The sequence below is a fragment of the Podarcis gaigeae genome (genome assembly GCF_964106915.1).
Source record: "Podarcis gaigeae genome assembly, chromosome: 14".
In the NCBI taxonomy this organism is placed as follows: domain Eukaryota; kingdom Metazoa; phylum Chordata; class Lepidosauria; order Squamata; family Lacertidae; genus Podarcis; species Podarcis gaigeae.
In genome coordinates this window covers 36,731,964-36,751,331 of record NC_139690.1, presented here as the reverse complement: position 1 = coordinate 36,751,331, position 19,368 = coordinate 36,731,964, and the positions used below count along the sequence as shown (strand labels likewise).

Sequence of the window (19,368 nt, the reverse complement as noted above, 5' to 3'; positions counted from 1 at the left end):
CTAAGAGCTGTTGGATGGTCACCTGTATGTATGATATTTCTGCATTGCAGGGAGTTGGACTAGATGGCACTTGGAGTATCTTCCAACTCTACAATTCTATGCTTCCAAGATTCTAGGGTGGCTAAATATTATGCTGTTTCTCCCTTATCAGTCTCTACAGCCACAACAGGCACTGTAACTCTCCAATAGTTTGATTTTAGCCCCAAAGGCACACAGAGACCCAAAAAGCCAATCCTTAATGACTGACTCACCTCCTTTCACTTGGATTGGCTCCAATCAACAGAAAAGGCGAGAAGTCTTATTTTCCAAGGCCAAAAAACTCTCCTGTCATGCTGATTGGGCAGCTCTGGGATACTGGAAGCAGGGACTCTGCTGCAGAAATAACAATGGGTCTTTCACTCCCTGCAACCCTGGACCACTACGCCGCTGCTTACAAATAACCGTCACAGGAGTCAGAGAAAAGAACTCACACTTCTGGGGAACTGATGTTTTGATCTGCTCAGCTGCAGGCAATGATTTATTAAGGATGAAGTAAAGAACAAGGGATACATGAAGAAGCATGGAGCCCAGTCTCAATTATTATTTCACAAAGAATTTTGGCCTATTTTGCTTTCCAGTTCTGACAGTGGAATATATTCTCTGGGGATTTGCAGATCTGTGCTTTCTTTCTTTATCTCTCTTTCTCTCTCTCTTGCCAAACTAGATGATATTTAGAAACATGTGAAATATCTCCATTAAGGAAAAATAAGTAAAGCACAGCATCAGATGCTACAATCAAGAGAGGCACAGCAGAGGGAGGGACTGGGCTAGATGGGCAAATATTGTGATTTTTTTAATTCCTTGTAGAAGACAAAAGAGTCACCCAGCATCTGCAAATCCCTCCCAAAAGCATACCTACCACACAGCCTTGCTGCAGGTAAGTGACATTCCACTAGCAAAGGCCCTCAAGGAGACTACATGAAGATTGAACAAAGGTCAGTTATAATCAACTGCACCAAGACCTATAAATAACTGTTGTTTTGCTTTTCAAGCTGTGGAACTCATAATCAATGTTTGACAAGGACTTTCAAAATTCTTCCACCTAAAGTTATTAACTAGTCATTATCAATGCCTACCTGCTGAGCAAACCATGAGGGTATGTAAGATTGTATTGCTACTAAATTTTGCCCAGATGTATTTGCTGCTTGGGAATCAAAGCTATGACATGAAGGGGTGCTTGCCAATATTAAAAGAATGGCCACAGTATACAAACATTTTGAGTTGGATAATTATTTTAAGTTCCAAATACAGTATATAGGATGGATAACGTGTTTGGATCGGACAAACGTGTGTGGACTTCATGACAAATGTCAAGTAATTCATCCTAAAATTCCATTACAAAAGATTCCACTGGATATGGTGCCGTTCTAACATTCAGAGTGGCTTATGGTGCAGTTCAGAGTCAGTGTGCCATTAAAATATCCACTGGTAAATTACTTTTCTTTAGAATCATCCCCATATCAGAATTCCTGGATGGATATTTTACATGAAAGTGCTAGTGCTTTCAAATAAGTATGTGCATTTTGAGATCATGCAGTCATGTAGAAGACTGTACTCCATAGCTTGATGCCCAGCAGACACCAGTCCTAGATTTTTCTGCATGGTATTCAACTAAGTTTTAGTCATAGTAGACCCATAGAAATTACCTAGAATTTCTGTTATTTCTGACCATTGACCATGCTGGTTGGGACTGATGGGAGCTGAAGTCTAACTAAAACTGGAAGGTCACAGGTCAGCCACCCCTAAATGCAAAGTGGACTAATTGTACTTCATTGAATTTTCACTCATAATTAAATCTTTCCATTCAACTACTCTGGAGCAACTTTTCAGATTTATTTAGTTGTCTTATTAAATGCAAACCAGACAAACATTAAAACTCATCTCTATAGTTATGGGGTGTGGAAAAGAGTAACACATATCAAAGGCTACTTCCTCCTCAAGAACTCCTTCCTCCTTTTCTATTGTACATTATAATAAGTTGATAAATAGTAGTTTTATTGAATTAAACTAACTGGCATTTGCTTGTCTATAACATCCTTTTAGCAATGGTCTAAGACCCAAACAAATCAGAAAGTTTGATTCTTAATAATATTTAAATTGAGACCACTGGAATTCTTTCATCTCTAACACTCATTCAAAAGAGATGTTTGAAACCAGCTTGAAATGAACTGTACAGTCTTTTCCCATATAGCTGGAGTTGCATTTTCACCTGTTGGACACCGTCACCTCTCGATTCTTGAACTGAGGATCAGCAGCAGCAAGCAATGCAGCCAGGTACTAATAAAGACTGTTTCTTAAAGATCCATCTATTAATTTAAACTGTGCAACATTTGCTTATCCCCCCCCCCACACACATGCGATATACTGATAAGATCATGATACGATCATGAGATAACTGTAATTACCCAAAAGATAGCTATCTCACAAAGCTGTCATCATGGCCAGAACTCTCTTCACACAAATGCAATTATGTATACATCAATGGAAGAAAGCTTAGCAGTTGATATTTCTATCTCAATATATTAAGTATGATGATGAACACAAAAGAATAATCAATTCATAATTGGTATTCTCTTTTGCTAGCAAAAAAATACCCCCAAAATACATTGGTTTCTTTTGGAATTTCCCTAGTAAAATAAGTTAGATACTCTGACATGACCCAGCCAGAAGCTACATGGCAACATGGAGAAATTAACAGCCACAGTACTTCTGTGCACAGAAATCATATCCTCCAGCACAATCACATTTCCCTTCCCCCGACCCCCGCTTCGTCATGTCTCATGCCAGCTGCCTGTTTCTAGGAGATAACCTAGCAATACTCTGTGATGGCACCGATGCTGGGATGAAGTGACAATGCATCAGGGTGCACAGTTTTACCTCTCAGTCTCCTGTATTGATCACATCTAATTTCGCTTGTAATAAGAGCTTGACTAGAAGGGGGGCTAAAAAGAGGGCAAAACATGGGACTGAGAGGGCTTTCAAAAAAGATGGGGCATGGGGACACAAACCAAGCACCATATGAAGAAGATGAAGCCATGCAAAGCACAGAAGTCCCATCCCCTGACAACAGGACATCTACTCCAATCCACCCTTTAGTCTACAACCTCAGTGGATGCTGCTCCCAATATATTCAAAGGAGCTGGGACAGAGCAACAGGAGCTCACTCCATTGTAGGGATTCAAATCACCAACCTTCCGATTGGCAAGCCCAAGAGCTCAGTGGTTTGGACCACAGCACCACCCACGTCCCACTCTGGGGGATAAAGAAAGAGGGAAAGAATCATATACACAACCTTGAGCTCCTGGGAGAAAAAGTGTGATATAAATAAATCCAACAAATAAATAAATCATGGAAGTTATTTTTAAACAGGCCTCTGAGAATTGTTTTCCCCACTAGAAGTTAACCCATATGCTTCCCCCCACTCTCAGTATAGCATAGACAGATAGTAGCAGGCTCAGGAGTAGCTGTGCTGTCCACAAAAGCCAAATAGCAATAGTCTGGGATTACAGCTGCTACCTTCTTCCTTATCAGTGCCAACTGACACAGGAAAAATGCTTGTGTGGACACACCATAAAATTATGCTTACAGGCTCAGTATTCATATCACATTATAGAGGAGGGTTTCAGACAAACACTTTCAATACATCATATCTAGATTTTACATATTTCCCCAATGAGCAAAGAGACAAGTAGAATTCTTAAGTAAGCTGTTTTTAAGTGAGAAGTAACAATTATTAATTATGGTCTTGACAATCGTATTATGGAAACCTTCGTTTACATATGTGGAACACACATGAAAACTATCATCTCATTAAATAGCAAAAAAGGGAACTAAAATCAGGGAATGATCTAAAAAAAGGGAACACTACTTATGCCACTCTCAACTCTATGAAAGAAGCATGAGATACAAATATAATCCAATATATTTTCAGCAACCACTGTTGACAGTAATTTGTGCCTTCACATCCTTGATTATCACAATTTCCTAAGCAGAATGACCCAAGAATATTGCTCAGAGTGTCATGGTGTAAAATGAAATAACTTTTCTCCACCAGAGAACAGGCAAAAATAATTTTAATGCACTGATGTTCTATGGTCTAATGAAAGCACTTCATTGCCTTTCTGACCTATTCTGGTTTTTGACCTATGGCCCCCCTATGGATCTCATACCTTGTGCATCTAAAAAGTCAACTATTCCAATACAATTTAAAACTGGCCAGTATAAAGCTTTCCTTTTAGAAATAACAGAAGTGGAATGGACAGTTTGAGGAATCAAATAAGCTCTAAATTATGCTAAATTTTCTGCATAACTAATAAGGTGCTTCCCTAATCTATTCAAATATTTGAATGAGTAGATGAAATATGGGCCAGAAATTACAGTTTATGTGATTGTTAAATGTTCAGAAGCAATATATTAAAACAAGTTTGTTTATAAAAGACAGATAAACTGGTCTGTCTCAAACTTCGGTTTACATAAACTAGCAGTAGAGGACCACAAAGCAAAGTGACTGCTGCTTCTCTCAATTAGCCTAGGGAGGAGAGAAAAGTACTGGAACGTTCCCTTTCAGGATCTCCTTCATCCTGGACACAGTACAACACAGGCTGTGACTCTGTGATCTGGCTTTATCAGGAGGAGACTCTCAAGCGGGCAGGTAGAGTACTTGAGGGCCTCAAGAAAAGTGGAACCTCAGACTCTCTGTACTTTGAACAGCTAGCCTATCAAAGCGGACAAGTGGGATGGGTGCTACTCTCAGGGTATATGAGGCAGCTGTTGTTTTTTACTGTAGGCAGGTGTTTGCTTTCAAGTAACAGGTGGGTGGAAACATACCCAACACACCAAGTTCAAAACATTAAATTCTATGCAGCCTGTACTGTAGCTTATTACAGTACAAAGAAGCAGCCTGACCACTCCAGCACTTAAAATTCAAGTTAATGTGAATATATTGTACGGAACAGAGCTGTGGAATTAAAAAGGGCCTCAAGACAGGAGTTGGAAACCTGTGGCCATCCAGATTTTGTTGGACTCTAACTTCCTAACTCTAACTTCCTAACGCGGGACTCTAACTTCCTCTAACGCGGGTGGCGCTGTGGGTAAAACCTCAGCGCCTAGGACTTGCCAATCGCATGGTCGGCTGTTCGAATCCCCACGGCGTGGTGCGCTCCCGTCGTTCGGTCCCAGCGCCTGCCAACCTAGCAGTTCAATAGCATCCCCGGGTGCAAGTAGATAAATAGGGACCGCTTACCAGCGGGAAGGTAAACGGTGTTCCGTGTGCTGCGCTGGCTCGCCAGATGCAGCTTGTCACGCTGGCCACGTGACCCGGAAGTGTCTGTGGACAGCGCTGGCTCCCGGCCTATAGAGTGAGATGAGCGCACAACCCTAGAATCTGTCAAGACTGGCCCGTACGGGCAGGGGTACCTTTACCTTTAACTTTAACTTCCATCAGCCCCAGCTAGATAACCAATTATAAAGAATTATAGGATTTGTAAGTTTAATGAAAGGGAAGGGTTCTCTACCTCTACACCCCAAAATTCAAATCTATTATTGACGTTCTATCCTTGCTTACCTAGGTAGCAGGGAAATAATCTAACTCAATATATAAATCTTAGACTGCTGCTACTTTTTTATTAATTACTGAATACAGACCCAGGGTTTCAGATTTCACCACTACTGCATTTAGAATATATATATATTAATACACATTCTAGTTTCCACGATATAGCACTTTGTAATGGTTTTAATTTTTTTTATTTTTTTAACATTTATATCCCAAGCTTTCTTCTGTTATGGAGTCCAAGGCAGCATGAGTGATGTTTCTAGGCAGTTGCCCATCCAGACACTGACGGCACCCCAGGCCTGCTTAGCTTCAGCAAGGTGATGGTCTCAGGAGCCTTCAAACTATATTCTGGGTTCTGAGCAAATCTGCAGAACCACATAAGTGCAGACACTGCATATTCAGCTCTCTAAATGTAGCCTAGTGCCCGTCTACAGGATCAGCCTTTCAATCCTCTCAAGTCTTAAATTTGTACTGTAATTTGCATTTTAAAATAAATGATGAGTGAATTTGTTCAGATTATCACCACCATTGTGCTGTTTCTCCGGGAAAGTATTTACACAGCTAATTGCCCATTGCTCAGGACTTAAACATGCATGAAAAATCCAAATACAGTGCCCCAACTCTTGTCAAAAAAGTCTGCCCTCTCCTCCCTTGTTAATTTACTTTGACTCAAGGGTAATGAACAGGACATGTTTATTCTTCATCCATTAGCCAAAATGGAAATAAAATTAAATAAACACCTATATGTTTATTCTGTTGAACTAGATACACCTTATAATTTCTTACTCTCACTTTGTTCAGCTGGTGATGAGTTACCACCTTCAGCACTCAAGTTTTCATGTTTCAAGTACAGAGTCTATCAATCATTCCCTTAGCTTTTCTCTCGGACCACAGCTTTCACATTGCTTATCAGCTAAAACCACAACTGCCTAATGAAAGTAGCATCCAAACAGGCTGGTATTCACCAAAAACTCACTAAATAAATATGACATGCCTCAATAAATCAAACTCAAATTCATCCATGCCAATAATGCAAAGCAAAACACACACAAAGCTGTTTCCCACATAGCAAGCATTCAGAATATGGGAATGGTCGGATGAAAAAATCTTTTTCAGCACAGCCTCTGGCTAGTGAAAGCACTGAAATATGTAGCCACAGATCGGAATCCACAGGGTGTCACATTAGGAATCATTGTCTGGACACTCAGGAACATGCCATGGACCTCCTCCCATGAAAAGGATTTATATATACCAAATACATGTGGAATTTTACCTGCTTTCTAGGCATCCTTTCAATTTGTGAAGCAATAAATAAATAAATCTAACTAATCTAAACAAAACAAAACCATTTATATTTTAACCCCAATTTAAAATATTTCATCAAAGCAGTGTGAAGTTTTCTGCTTACTGATCTCTATCAAATCTCCTACTAATCCATTTAAACTAAAGTAAGAATAAGCTCTACTGGCTTCTGCTTTGGCTTAGTCAAATCTTAGTTCCAATGATATCTTTCTGTAAATCTACATTGCACACAACACTTCTCCCAAAGTGTGTGCTACCTATGAATAGCACATTTCTTGTCTGTTAATTAAGGGCCAGTTCACACAACCTTCAGTTGCAAGAGCAAAAAACAATTTCTGGGCAAAAGGTGAGCTGTCAACTTTAAGTAGCTCTCTGACTTTAAGTAGCTCTCTGACTTTAAGTGGCTGATCTACTATGTGTCCAAATCTATGGAGTGTGCATTATGAGCTGAGTGCTTGTAATTAGGCAACACTCATAAACTCTAGGCCACATCCAACACTGCAGCTCTGTTGGTGGCGCATAAGACTACAATGAGTGCAACAGAAGTTCCTTTTCTTCTTCTATCCCTCCTGCTCTGACCATCAACTTCATAGGACTGGGGGACCCTCCCTGGGGGGAGCAGGCAGGGAAGAAAGCAGAAGTCCCATTGTGCCAATGGTGCCGCCCTGGCAAAGCACTGGATACAACCCTCTGTGAATTTATGGTGAATCCACTCTGCACACTACTCCTTCATGAAAGTTACTAAATTGTGTATGAAACAGTGAAATTTACAATTTTCATTATCTGAAATGGTTGCCCATTTCCCCTTGGAAAACAATACACAAATGAAAAGTTATTGCCTTTTCTTTCACATGTCTCTGCATTTTATGCTATTTTATTGTTTGCATCATTTAATTTTTTTGCAATCCCCCTGTAAGGAGGTATCATAAAATGAGGGATATAAATATATAAAATATTAAATATAAGGATTGCTCCCAGAATCACAATACTGAAGGCATCACTCCTAATTAGAAAAATCTAATTAGCATTAGGATATTGGATTGGATTGCACTTCCCACAGAAACTTTTCAGCACACTGAGAGTGTGACTTCTCTAATAAAAAGGAAATTTTACTCATCTGCTTTATTCAACCTCTTTCCCCTTTCTTTTTGCAAAGCCACATTAGAAGAATCTCCTCCAGTCACAACATCTAATAAGAGCTCTTATTAGATGGAAAGAAGCAATTTTTAGAGTTAAAATGTAAATATTATTTCAACTCTAAAAATTGCTTCCTTCCATCAACTTGCATACAAAATCAGGGTGATGACAATTTTCCATCCACCCAACAGTGACTCAGCAGCGAAGCAGTGGGTGGGTGGAGCATAAAATACTCTTTCAAGCATTGATGACTCACAAGTCAAAACTTCCTTTTCCTGAAACAAGAACCAGGTTTTTCACCAATCATCCTGTGTGTACAATTTCCCTTAATACCAATATGGTTTCCTGTTCCAACAACCTAGAAGCATAGTAAAAGGAACTCATGTTGCTATCAATCATCTAGTTCGGGTGTGGGGAACCTCTGGCCCTTTGAACCACAATCATGCATGGTCAATGACCAGAGATGATGGGAGTTGTACATAAATTCTGTGAAATAAATAACACAATGCTAAAAAAAGTGAAAACCATAAATCAGAACTCAGTTTAAAAGCCTGTATGGATAAAAATAAGTCTACAGCAAACACCTGAAGGTCAAAGGCTGGGGGTGGGCATTGGGATTGTCTGACCAGGCCCAGACAGAGGGGGGGCCATACTGGCCACTTGGCCCGGGCCTCCAATTGCAAAAGGGGCCTCGGTCAGCATACATTCCCTATGTATTTTTAAAACGCACTATTGTACATCTATATTTTCCATTTTGTCTTTATATGCAGATACGGTTCTAGCCTTGAAATAAAATTATTTGTCAGCATAACTTTTGTGAAAATTATTTATATACTTACTTATTTATAAGACTTCAGTTATCCCCAGGGTAAAAAAAAGGGGGGGGACACATTATCTACCTGGCCCGGGCCTCTGCCTTACTCTGCAAGGCCCTGTTTCTGACCACAACTAGAAGGGAGATCTACAAAACTCTGAATGCATGGCTCCTGGTGGATACAAACTGTGTATCCACATTCTAGACCAGCTTGTGCAAAAGGTTCAATCAAAACATTGTTCAGTAGTGGGTCATTTGATTGGCACTCGTGATCTTCAAAGCTTTTTGAATTTGAGTTTGCTTACTATATGAACATACACTGAAACATTCATAAAACCAGGCTGCACACATAACCAAGCACAACATCACTACACAACAGGAAATAAACAGGTCCCCACCTGGCACTGTCCCCACCGTGCAATCCCATGGCAGTGCTGCGTGTGGGGTCTGGTTGGATCATAGCTGGCCTGCAAATAGGCCAATCACAGGCAGGTTACTGTGCAGGATCTCCCCAGGGGCGGGGCCAACTGCATCATCAGGCGTCACTTGGATCCACACTCGGAATAAATAGACGGCCTACCCAGGCTTCTTCATCCAGTTTGTCTTTATAACTTTGTATTCAATTTTGTATCTAACTTGTATCCACCCATTTTCAGCAGCGGTTGGTATTCCCAAATTTAGCAGTTTGGTTTTGAAACCTTTTCCAAATCTAATCTGCCCAAGGGGCATTCCCTCCTCTTATCTTTAATGTATATATTGTTAACTAATTGTGCAATACTTTCTTGTGGCATGTAAAACTGAATGCATGGCTGTTTGCTGGTTATGACTCTTTGTTGCTGTCTACAAGGCTACCCTTTTTAAAGTACAGATCTCCAAAGAATTTCCATACCCTCCAAGTATTTGGGCATCAGGCCCATGCAGACCATATCTGGCTAGTAAGCTGACGTCAAACCACAGTGTCCAAGTCCAAGTGCAACAGCAAACTGTGGTTTAAACTGAAGCTGGCACACAATGATGGAACGGATGTAGAAGAGCAATGGGGCAGCCCAAAACTAATTCTTAATTATACTTTCTATAATGTGCTATTGCCAGAATGGTACATTAAAGGTCCTTTCTCCAAGGGCATCCAGTCCATTCTAACAAAGCCAAAAAAAATCTAATACTCAAAATCAACGTGGTGTAGTGGCTAGAATATTGGACTACAACCCAGGAAACCAGGAAACTCAGCCATGAAGTACATCTAACTGACCTTGGTCAGCCAGGTTCTCTCAATCTAACCTTCCTCACAGGGTTGTTGTCAGGATAAAATATGGCTGAGAACCATTTACACCATTTGGACCTCCTTGGAGGCAGGGTGGGATATAAATGAAAAAATAAGTACACATTAAGCATTTACCAGGTTTCTTAACATCACCAATTATAGACTGCTATCCCTAACACATAATCTCTTTGTTAAACATATGGTCCTGAGGACAACATCACTGCAAGACAATCTTTCAAGATAGTTCCAGAATATGGCCTTCAGTCACATCTAATCTTATGCCAAACACAATACTTTCTTCCAAACCAAATAGTATTTGAAAAATACAACTAATTCTTTTAAAGTAACTCCATTTTATAAATTTCACCCAAGGGGTTTAAGACAGCCATAACACTGTTTTAGGACTACTTTGCAATTTACATTTAGCAAAAACTGTCACTCATTATCAGAACGAAAGACTATCATTTAAATTCATTCTCTCTCTCTCTCTCTCTCTCACCAAATAGAAATAATAGTAAGCATATGATTAACCCCTTACAGCCTTGGTTTTGTTTACTAAATACCAGCAAGGGATCATCTTGATCAGGATCACAGCTTGGGATAGGGGGGAATTATTTGGCTCTTTCACCCTGCTATGATCCTGATTTAGATGCCCAACCCCCACAGCTGCATTTCGCCCAAGAAATAAAGCTACAATTAGTTCCAATAGAGGCCTTCCCCCTGTGGTCAAACAGCAGCACAGGTCTGAGCCCAAATCTACTTCCATCCCTGTAATTGCTGTTTAGTAAACAAAAAGCAAACACAGAAGTCATCACATTAGTTTGGTCTTCAGATATGGGGAAACAACACTGCAGGAAATGCACATCTCCTCTGCAATACTGCAAAATAATTTACTATTAAGATAAGTAGTACTACATACAATGTCACAATATTTAATACATTGTACTGTGTAGCTTCTAACGGTACCCACATTCTTAGGCAATTCCTAAAAAGTGCTCTCTGAAGTGGGGAACAAAAGACACCAATAAATTTCATGGAGTTTTTTGGAGCAGGAAGAGCTCCACCCCTTTCCCTCCCTTTTCTCAAAATATCATTCATGAACTGCTGGTGGCATGTACCTATGGGTATAATTATGACTTGTCTCCCGTTAAAGCAGTATTGCTGAGAGGCACAGCTTAAAAAAGATTCTGCAAAGTCAATTTTATTTCAGCCAGAATGAATGTGATAAGTGATGGCCACAACAGAAGCCTTTTCTTCTTCTTCATCATCATTATTATTATTATTACTTTTATTATTATTATTATCCTCATTATTATCATCATCATTATTTTATTTATGGTATATAACACCTTATAGCCACAGGTCTCAGGGCAGTTCACAAGTATTACTTTGGTAACACCACTCTACCCTTTGCCCTCCCTGTGTTTCTCCACCCCAAAAATTATTACCTAAAACAAGGTAAATCAAAATAAGCACATTTGAAAGAGCATGTGCATTTCAGCCACATCATTTTTATCCCATCCCATGATTTGCATCTTCTAGACTGCAATTGAGTGATGCAAAAAACATGAGACAACAAACCATGAGGAAAAGCCTCCATCAAAGAGCAGAGTTAAAGCTTCTTGTGGTTTAATATGCAAAGCCTAAGCAGCTCAATCAAGCAACCAAAGCTAAATGTCATTTCCTCCCTTGACACAATCATTCTCTTGTTAAAATAGGACATATTTTGTTTGGTGGCCCATCAGGGGAAAAAATATACATTATAGGTTACAAAAGAATAGCAGGATCAGTGCACACACTGTCAAATATGAGAGACCAAAGGCTGATGAATGATTTCTCATTTGAATCATGTACTCCAATTCAAAAATAAACTATGATGAAATACATAAATATTTAGCAAACTGTATCCTTGCAAAGTACTAGAACTTCAGGTCCCTTGAGTAATCATGTTAATTTTGTATCCCAAGCTGTAATTAAAAAAAACACCAGTGAAGGTTATGGAAGCCCATGAGAAGAAGAGAAACAGTGGTCTACATCAAAGAAGATGGAAGTTGTGCCTATAAGAAGTTTTTCTCTGCTTTAATGGACAGAAGCTAACTAGGAAGACGACCCCAAGAGCTTTTGTAGGGGTGGATTAGGTTGTGGCAGGAAGAAAAAAAATACCTGAAACACATGAAAGCTCACTGAAGTCGACCAACTTTTTGGATTTTAAAATGGCAACACTGGGCTTGTATATTGTTAAGCATACTGTAATAAATAAATTAGCTATAGAGAAAAAGCACTGTGTTAAAAGGCTTCAGTCTGTCTCCAAACATCTTGAGATGATCCAAAATGCCATCTACCAGTGTGATTCACAATCACTACTGAGTCTCTGAAGATTGAGAGGCAAGGAAAAGCTCATTAAAAGAAACCTATTAATATCTATAGCTAGTCTCTTTATACCGAAATAAACGTAATCCAGCAGCACACAAACTATGCACTACAGCATCTGTGTGAGCAATTCCATGGCACAGATTTATTTCTCCTGCGTTACCAATTAAATCTTAAAATAGATGGTATAGATAAACACTGAAACACAAGTATCTATAGTTGGGCATGTAATGGTTACACAGATAAGTAACAGTAACACTCCAGTTTCTATTTTGGAGCTGAGATACAGCAATAGCTGCCATGTTCTGTAATGGCTATTGTGGGTGCTCAACATTCCTACACATACAAGCTGGAAAAATTCAACAAACTAAGATAACAAAAAAAAAAAAACAAGAGAAAAACTGCAACAATATGTGCAACAGTATGTACAAACTGTCTGACATTCCTTAACTTTCGGTGGTCCTACAGACCAGCTCTGAATTTCATCATCCTTGGAAGCTTATGACCAATGTATCTTGCTGAAAAGTGCTACTTTGACTTTTAAATAATCTGTGATATTGCATACCAATATTAGCATGTACAACAAATATTCTGTTTAATGGTAACAAAATAGGCTGCTCCAAGAGAAGCGAGCTGCCACCTAGAAGGCCCTTTCCCCTGGTTGTGGAACTGAAGTAAAAGCCTCCCCCAAAGATCTGAGAGCCATATAGGGGCATGAAACAATGGGATGGAGGGCACAAAGTCTATAGACCTCAGGTAGCTCTTGATCCCTTTAGGATGGGCAGCTCCCAATAAAATTTCAAAAATGCAATAAAACCTCAAACATTAAAAACCTCCCTGAACAGGTCTCCCTTCAGATGTCTTCTAAAAGTCATGCATGCACATGAAAGCTTATACCCAGAACAAACTTAGTTGGTCTCTAAGGTGCTACTGGACAATTTTTAAATTTATTTCTAAAAGTCAGATAGTTTATCTGATGGGTGGGCGTTCTACAGAGCAGGTGCAACTACCAAGAAGGCCCTCTGCCTGGTTCCCTGTAACCTCACTTCTCGCAATGAGGGAACCACCAGAAGGCCCTCTCAGCCATTCCTCAGTGTCTGGGCTGAACAATGGGGGTGGAGCCAAAGTCATTGAGGGCTTTAAAGGTCAGCATCAACAATCTTACTTGTGCTCAGAAACCTACTGGGAGCCAAAGTGGGTCTTTTAGGACTGGTGTTCTATGGTCGCGGCGGCCACTCAGTATTTCATCTGAACTTCAAAATGGGACCAGTAATATCAATGGAACAACCATTCAACCACTTCACAATCTCAATCTGGTGATCAGATCAGATATTTACAAGGTTTAGTACCAACATTAATAACCTTCCTTGAAATGTTGGGGTGGAATTGTACTTAGAACTGAAGTACAACCACTGGTACAAGTTATGAAGATAACTATATATAATACCAAGGAAAGTTTAATATATTGCTTGGGTGTGCTTGTAATCAGATACTTTTTCCTATAGGAATGGGGAGACCTCAGTGCTTAGATGTACTCCTGTTTTTCAGAATTCCCGTTTTAACTGAAGAGTTATCACAGAAAGTGGGAGCAGTTCACTTTTCCCCTATCCCAGTTACCCTGGCATATATGCATGCTAAAGAATTTATTATTATTATTATTTATTTTTGCCCACTACCTGCATTCGGTGATACTACAGCAATAGCTGCCACTCCTCCTGCTACTCCGCCGATCTGATCGAAATTCATTCCTCGACTTCCTTAGGCTGAAGTACTCTGTAAGCTTTCCAAAAGACGACATGGCACCAGCGCAGTGTGACCTTCTACCATCTGCATACGTGTGCCTGAATCTACACACAGGTTCATATGCTAGACCCAGTGTGTTTGCATTTCTCAGGATTTGTCGACAGTGCTTGCTGTGCTGAGCAGGTGTGCTAGGAGAGTTAGAGAAACAGAAAGCAAGGAGTTTAGGAAGGGCAGACCATGATTTTTCATGCACTGATATTTTTCATACAAAAGAAACACACAGCCTATAGGAATTAAGTACACACTCATGAAAGCAGTACTTCCGTGTGTGTGTGTGTGCGTGCGTGCGTGCGTTACTGCAGAACTGAATTAAGAAGAAAAATAATCCCATCTGGGGAAAGGGGAATCCTTTAGTACGGAGTAGTTATATTTCACAGTTCCTACTGTGTAAGGTTTTCACAAAGACATGCCTCTACATCAGAAATGGAGAGCATTTGGCCTTTAAAGATGCATTCAATTAAGGGGGAGGTATATTAAGTCTCAATCACTTTTCATCATGGTACAGAGAAAGAAACCTTTAATATTAGAAAGCTAAAAAATCATTACATGTCCTGAACAACTGGGCTGTGTGTAGTCAAATACTTCTAACCCTAATGACCCAAGTACTACACATATACTGTACTAATAACAAGATCTTTGGACTCCTCCTGTACACTGTTGTGCTTTAGAGCCAGCAGCACCAATATCCCTCTCACATAGCAGCCCCTTTCCTACTCTATCATGCTAAATCTTTATTATTAATTAGGTCTCAATTAATTTAGAAATTATTTACAGTTATCTGCACCCCAGCACTCTGTTTCAGCACTAGAAAATACAACCAGCATCCACCAATGAGCAATTCTACATAGCAGAATACAATTGTCCCTCTTAAAATCCTCAGCTAGTCAGCTACACTCATGCTTATCAGATCTCTAACTCCCTTGATCAAACTGCTACCATAGAGGGATAGCAAAAAGAGGCATTGATGGGAGGTTGATGTGTCTTCATAAACTCATTTGAACCCTAATGAGCATGTAGGTATTAAAGTTCAGTTGAGAAGCAGCACAGCTGGATACAAGAAGCAAGAAAATACATGATAGCAACACATTTAATTACCTTTTAGTCAAAAAGGACAAGAGTAAATGAACAGGAACATCAAATTAACAAACTGTTTTGTATTCTTTTCCAACCTTCTGCTGTGGGTGCCATATTAAAAATTAAATGTTAACTGCTATTTTTCTGCCGAAAGCAACCACACACAATAAAGGAGCAGTCAATACTGCAAGCCTGTCACATATTTTCCCCGCAAACAAATTCTTTTTCTGTATCTGTTTTTATTCTGTTTTATTAATTCCATTAATTTGATTTCCATGTTTCAAACACAGCATCCAGTATCAACAGTATTTTTTTTTGCCAGCTGCTTCCAAAGGAGGAATGAAGAGAGAAAGGGGGTGATTGCCTATGATATGTTTGAAAATCTCAATGCTGTACTATTCTATGCTGTGCTTTCACTGGTATATCAGAAATTTTTAGAGGCAACTATCACTATTTCTGTTTCCAGTATCCTCATCTCTGCAAACAGGATTATTCCAAGATATCATAAACTGCAAAACCTGCATTCAGTCAAATTTGTACAAAGCAGTAACCACTAGCACACAATTTCTCTTCTCATGCTCCAGCACAAGCAAAAGTGGTGCAGATGCCTAAACATCAAGTATAGCAGAACACAAAAACACAGGAGAGGCAAAGAGGGCAGAAGACAAGGGGGTGCAAGGAGGTGAACGATGACAAGAGGACAAGAAAAACAAACCCAAATTAGACCAATTTATGTGCATAAGACACCTGCTGGCTTGTTTCAGCTGAACGGCTTTAGGAGGTTCTGTTGCAGCGGCGGTAGCAGCAGCAGCTCCCTGCAGTCTTTGAATGAATCTCTTTCTTTTTCCCCTTCAGCTGCTCGGCAGCAGGTAGAAAACCTCTCACAACACCTTCTTGTTTCCATTAATATTTTATGAGAAGAGAGTGCAGCCCTGAGACCCCATTCACCTTTGGATTAAGTCCGGGCAATCTCTCCTCCATCCCCCTCCCCAAATTCAAATAACTCCACGTCTGCCTTGATGGTGCATTAAATTTTCTTCTTTTCTTTTTGCAATCAATTCACTTGCAGAGAGATGGATCAAAACAGCATTCACTCCTGCTCTCGGTCTTCTCACATGTATATTCAGTCTCACATTCCATCCCTCATCTCTTATCAGGCACAGGATTGCCATCCAGAGATATGCAATATTCCAAATGAGGTCAGGAACCACAGAATGGAATCAGGCACCAAGGCTGGGGTGGGGGGAGAAGAGGAGCAGCAGTTTATAGGGTGGGTAAAGGACACAGTGAGAAAGGGAACAAACACACACTTTATCAGCATTAAGCATCCAAACCCTATAATGAAGCTCTTTGAGATGCAGACAGCATTTTTAGGAATCACAGACACCTTGGGAGGGCTATAATAATTATTACCTGACGCAGAAGAAATTGTTGGCTACTAAGCAACACAAGGGAGAAAGAGGAGTTAACATACCACAGACTTGCAAGGCAAGAGGGAGAGGTCTGAAGAAAGGGGGAGAAGCAACATATCGCCTCTAAATATTCCATGTAACAAGAGATAAGAAAGAGTAAAGCAAAAGCTTCTCAGGGTTTGCTTGGCTGCACTTTCCTATCGACTTGAGTAAACTACAATTGGGACTTACAGGTGGGGAGCTGTAATATATTCTGCAGCACTATGATAGGCATATGAAAACATCTCTTTCTACATGAGTAGAAGTGTGTTTGTGATCAAATACTAGCACCTCACCACTCATGTGTTAAAATGGCCACCAGTTATCTCAATTCCGAGCAATATCCAGTAGCATAAAATTCCACTTTTCTCTCGTGTTTTTAATGTTTCAATTTATATGATACAAGCATCAAAATGTACAGAAGTTAAAAATATACATATAAAAGGTCAGCATTTCTGTAAGATAAAATATGTTTACAATAGACAACATATTACCCTCTATATGGAGGACTAACAATTCAAATTGGTAATAACCCATTCTCCAAGAGTTCTTTATAAAATGCAGGTGGCACTGTGGGTTAAAGCCTCAGCGCCTAGGACTTGCCGATCGAAAGGTCGGCAGTTCGAATCCCTGCGGCGGGGTGCGCTCCCGCTGCTCGGTCCCAGCGCCTGCCAACCTAGCAGTTCGAAAGCACCTCCGGGTGCAAGTAGATAAATAGGGACCGCTTACCAGCGGGAAGGTAAACGGCGTTTCCGTGTGCGGCTCTGGCTCGCCAGAGCAGCGATGTCACGCTGGCCACGTGACCCGGAAGTGTCTCCGGACAGCGCTGGCCCCTGGCCTCTTGAGTGAGATGGGCGCACAACCCCAGAGTCTGTCAAGACTGGCCCGTACGGGCAGGGGTACCTTTACCTTTACTTTCAGGCTTGGGGTCAGAGGTCCAAACATATGTATATTAGAAAAACACAGAAGAGGCAACAGCAAGGAAGGGAAAAGAATATGAAATAAATCACACCCAAAAGTCTGTTATTGAATAGAGATGCTTGAAGAATTTCATATTTTGAAATTCTGGAGCAAACTGGCCTGATCCACGAGCTTAGGAATCCATCACCTTTCACACTTGCCAAATATCCCAAATTAAGTTATTTGCTTAAAAAAATACAACACACGTAACTTTAAAAAATGTAAAGGTAAAGGGACCCCGGACCGTTAAGTCCAGTCGCGGACGACTCTGGGGTTGAGGCGCTTATCTCGCTTTACTGGCCGAGGGAGCTGGCGTTTGTCCACACACAACTTTTGGGTCATGTGGCCAGCATGAATGAGCTTCTGGTGAACCAGAGCAGCGCACGGAAATGCTGTTTACCTTCCTGCCAGAGCGGTACCTATTTATCTGCTTGCTATTTGACGTCCTTTCAAACTGCTAGGTTGGCAGGAGCAGGGACTGAGCAACGGGAGCTCAGCCCATCGCGGGGAATTGAACCGCTGACCTTCTGATCAGCAAGCCCTAGGCTTTTTTAAAAAAATGGTAAATTAATGAGGAAATGGGATGGGATCAGACTTATAAGTGAGCAAATGATTGACACTGGCTGGAAACAGACTGACTCATCAATCCCTATTCTGGAACACGTACAAAAGTGAATTTATCTGCAAGACACTGTTTGACTGCACTTGCCTATTTTTCTAAGTACTTTAATAAGTCATGGCACACTATGGTAGAAAGGAAAGTCTCATCTATAAAAGTGAGATTAAGTTTTGATATACTGTAAAGAGCCTGAAAAAAGTTTCAAGCAATGTCACTGAGGTACAAAGCTCGGCTACTTTTGATGGGCTAAATGGTTAGTCTGGGGATTAGGGTTGCATTCCCCTAACCCCATTTATCTGGGAGGAAGCCCCACTGAATTCAGTATGGCTTACTTTTGAGTAAATGTGGTTAGACCTGCACTGTTAGGACTGCACTGTAAGAGAAGGGTGGCCTGGCCACTATTATAAACAACTTTACAAGTCAGTTATAATGTGCTCTACATAGGGCTGCTTGAAAAGACTGTTCGTAACCTAAAGCTGGAATATAATGTGGCAGCCTGCTTGTTAACTGAATTAAGCTGATTCCATCTGACTCAGGAGAGGGAATGGCAGAGACAGGACTGCAGAGCCTCTCCATCCACTCTACCTAAAAACCAGTGTTTGGCTGCTTCCTCTCCAGTTAAGAAATAGTGCCAGAGTTTGCTTTTCTCCTCCTACTTCACAAATCCCTCTTCTTTTTGTGTCCTGTCTTTTAGATCATTAACCTGAGGACAGAAGCTGTCTTATCAATGACATTTGTAAGTGGCTCTAGGAACCTTCTTGGTTGAAGAGCAAGATAAGAATGCTTTAAAATAAATAAAGAGGCAGGAAAAATGTTAAACCTGGGTGTTTAAAGAACTAGTGTAGTGGATGCTAATCAGCTTCCAGGCACAATTTAAGGGGCTGGTTTGGACAAATCTATGCCTGTTTATTGAGAAGTAGACCCTACTGTGTTCAGTTTACTCCCAGGAAAAGTATACCTATGATTGCAACCTTAAGCCACTAA

The 19,368-nt window shown here is 40.4% G+C and overlaps 1 protein-coding gene across 10 annotated transcripts in view; it reads right to left on the bottom strand.

The window, feature by feature from the left end:
- Positions 1-19,368, bottom strand: part of LOC310831043 (ankyrin repeat and fibronectin type-III domain-containing protein 1-like) — a 350,791-nt gene that overhangs the window by 287,401 nt on the left and 44,022 nt on the right. For 5 of the 10 annotated variants that reach the window (XM_083711065.1, XM_083711073.1, XM_083711071.1 and 2 more), the window contains one exon: positions 14,154-14,408. The exons of 3 other annotated variants lie outside the window; for them this stretch is intronic. In XM_083711065.1, coding sequence (XP_083567191.1) covers positions 14,154-14,275 — 122 coding nt within the window. In that variant the 5' untranslated portion in view covers positions 14,276-14,408. Of the gene's footprint in view, positions 1-251; positions 373-14,153; positions 14,409-16,101; positions 16,189-19,368 lie in introns of those variants that run through there. 2 more of the 10 variants (XM_083711078.1, XM_083711077.1) reach the window with 2 other exon arrangements.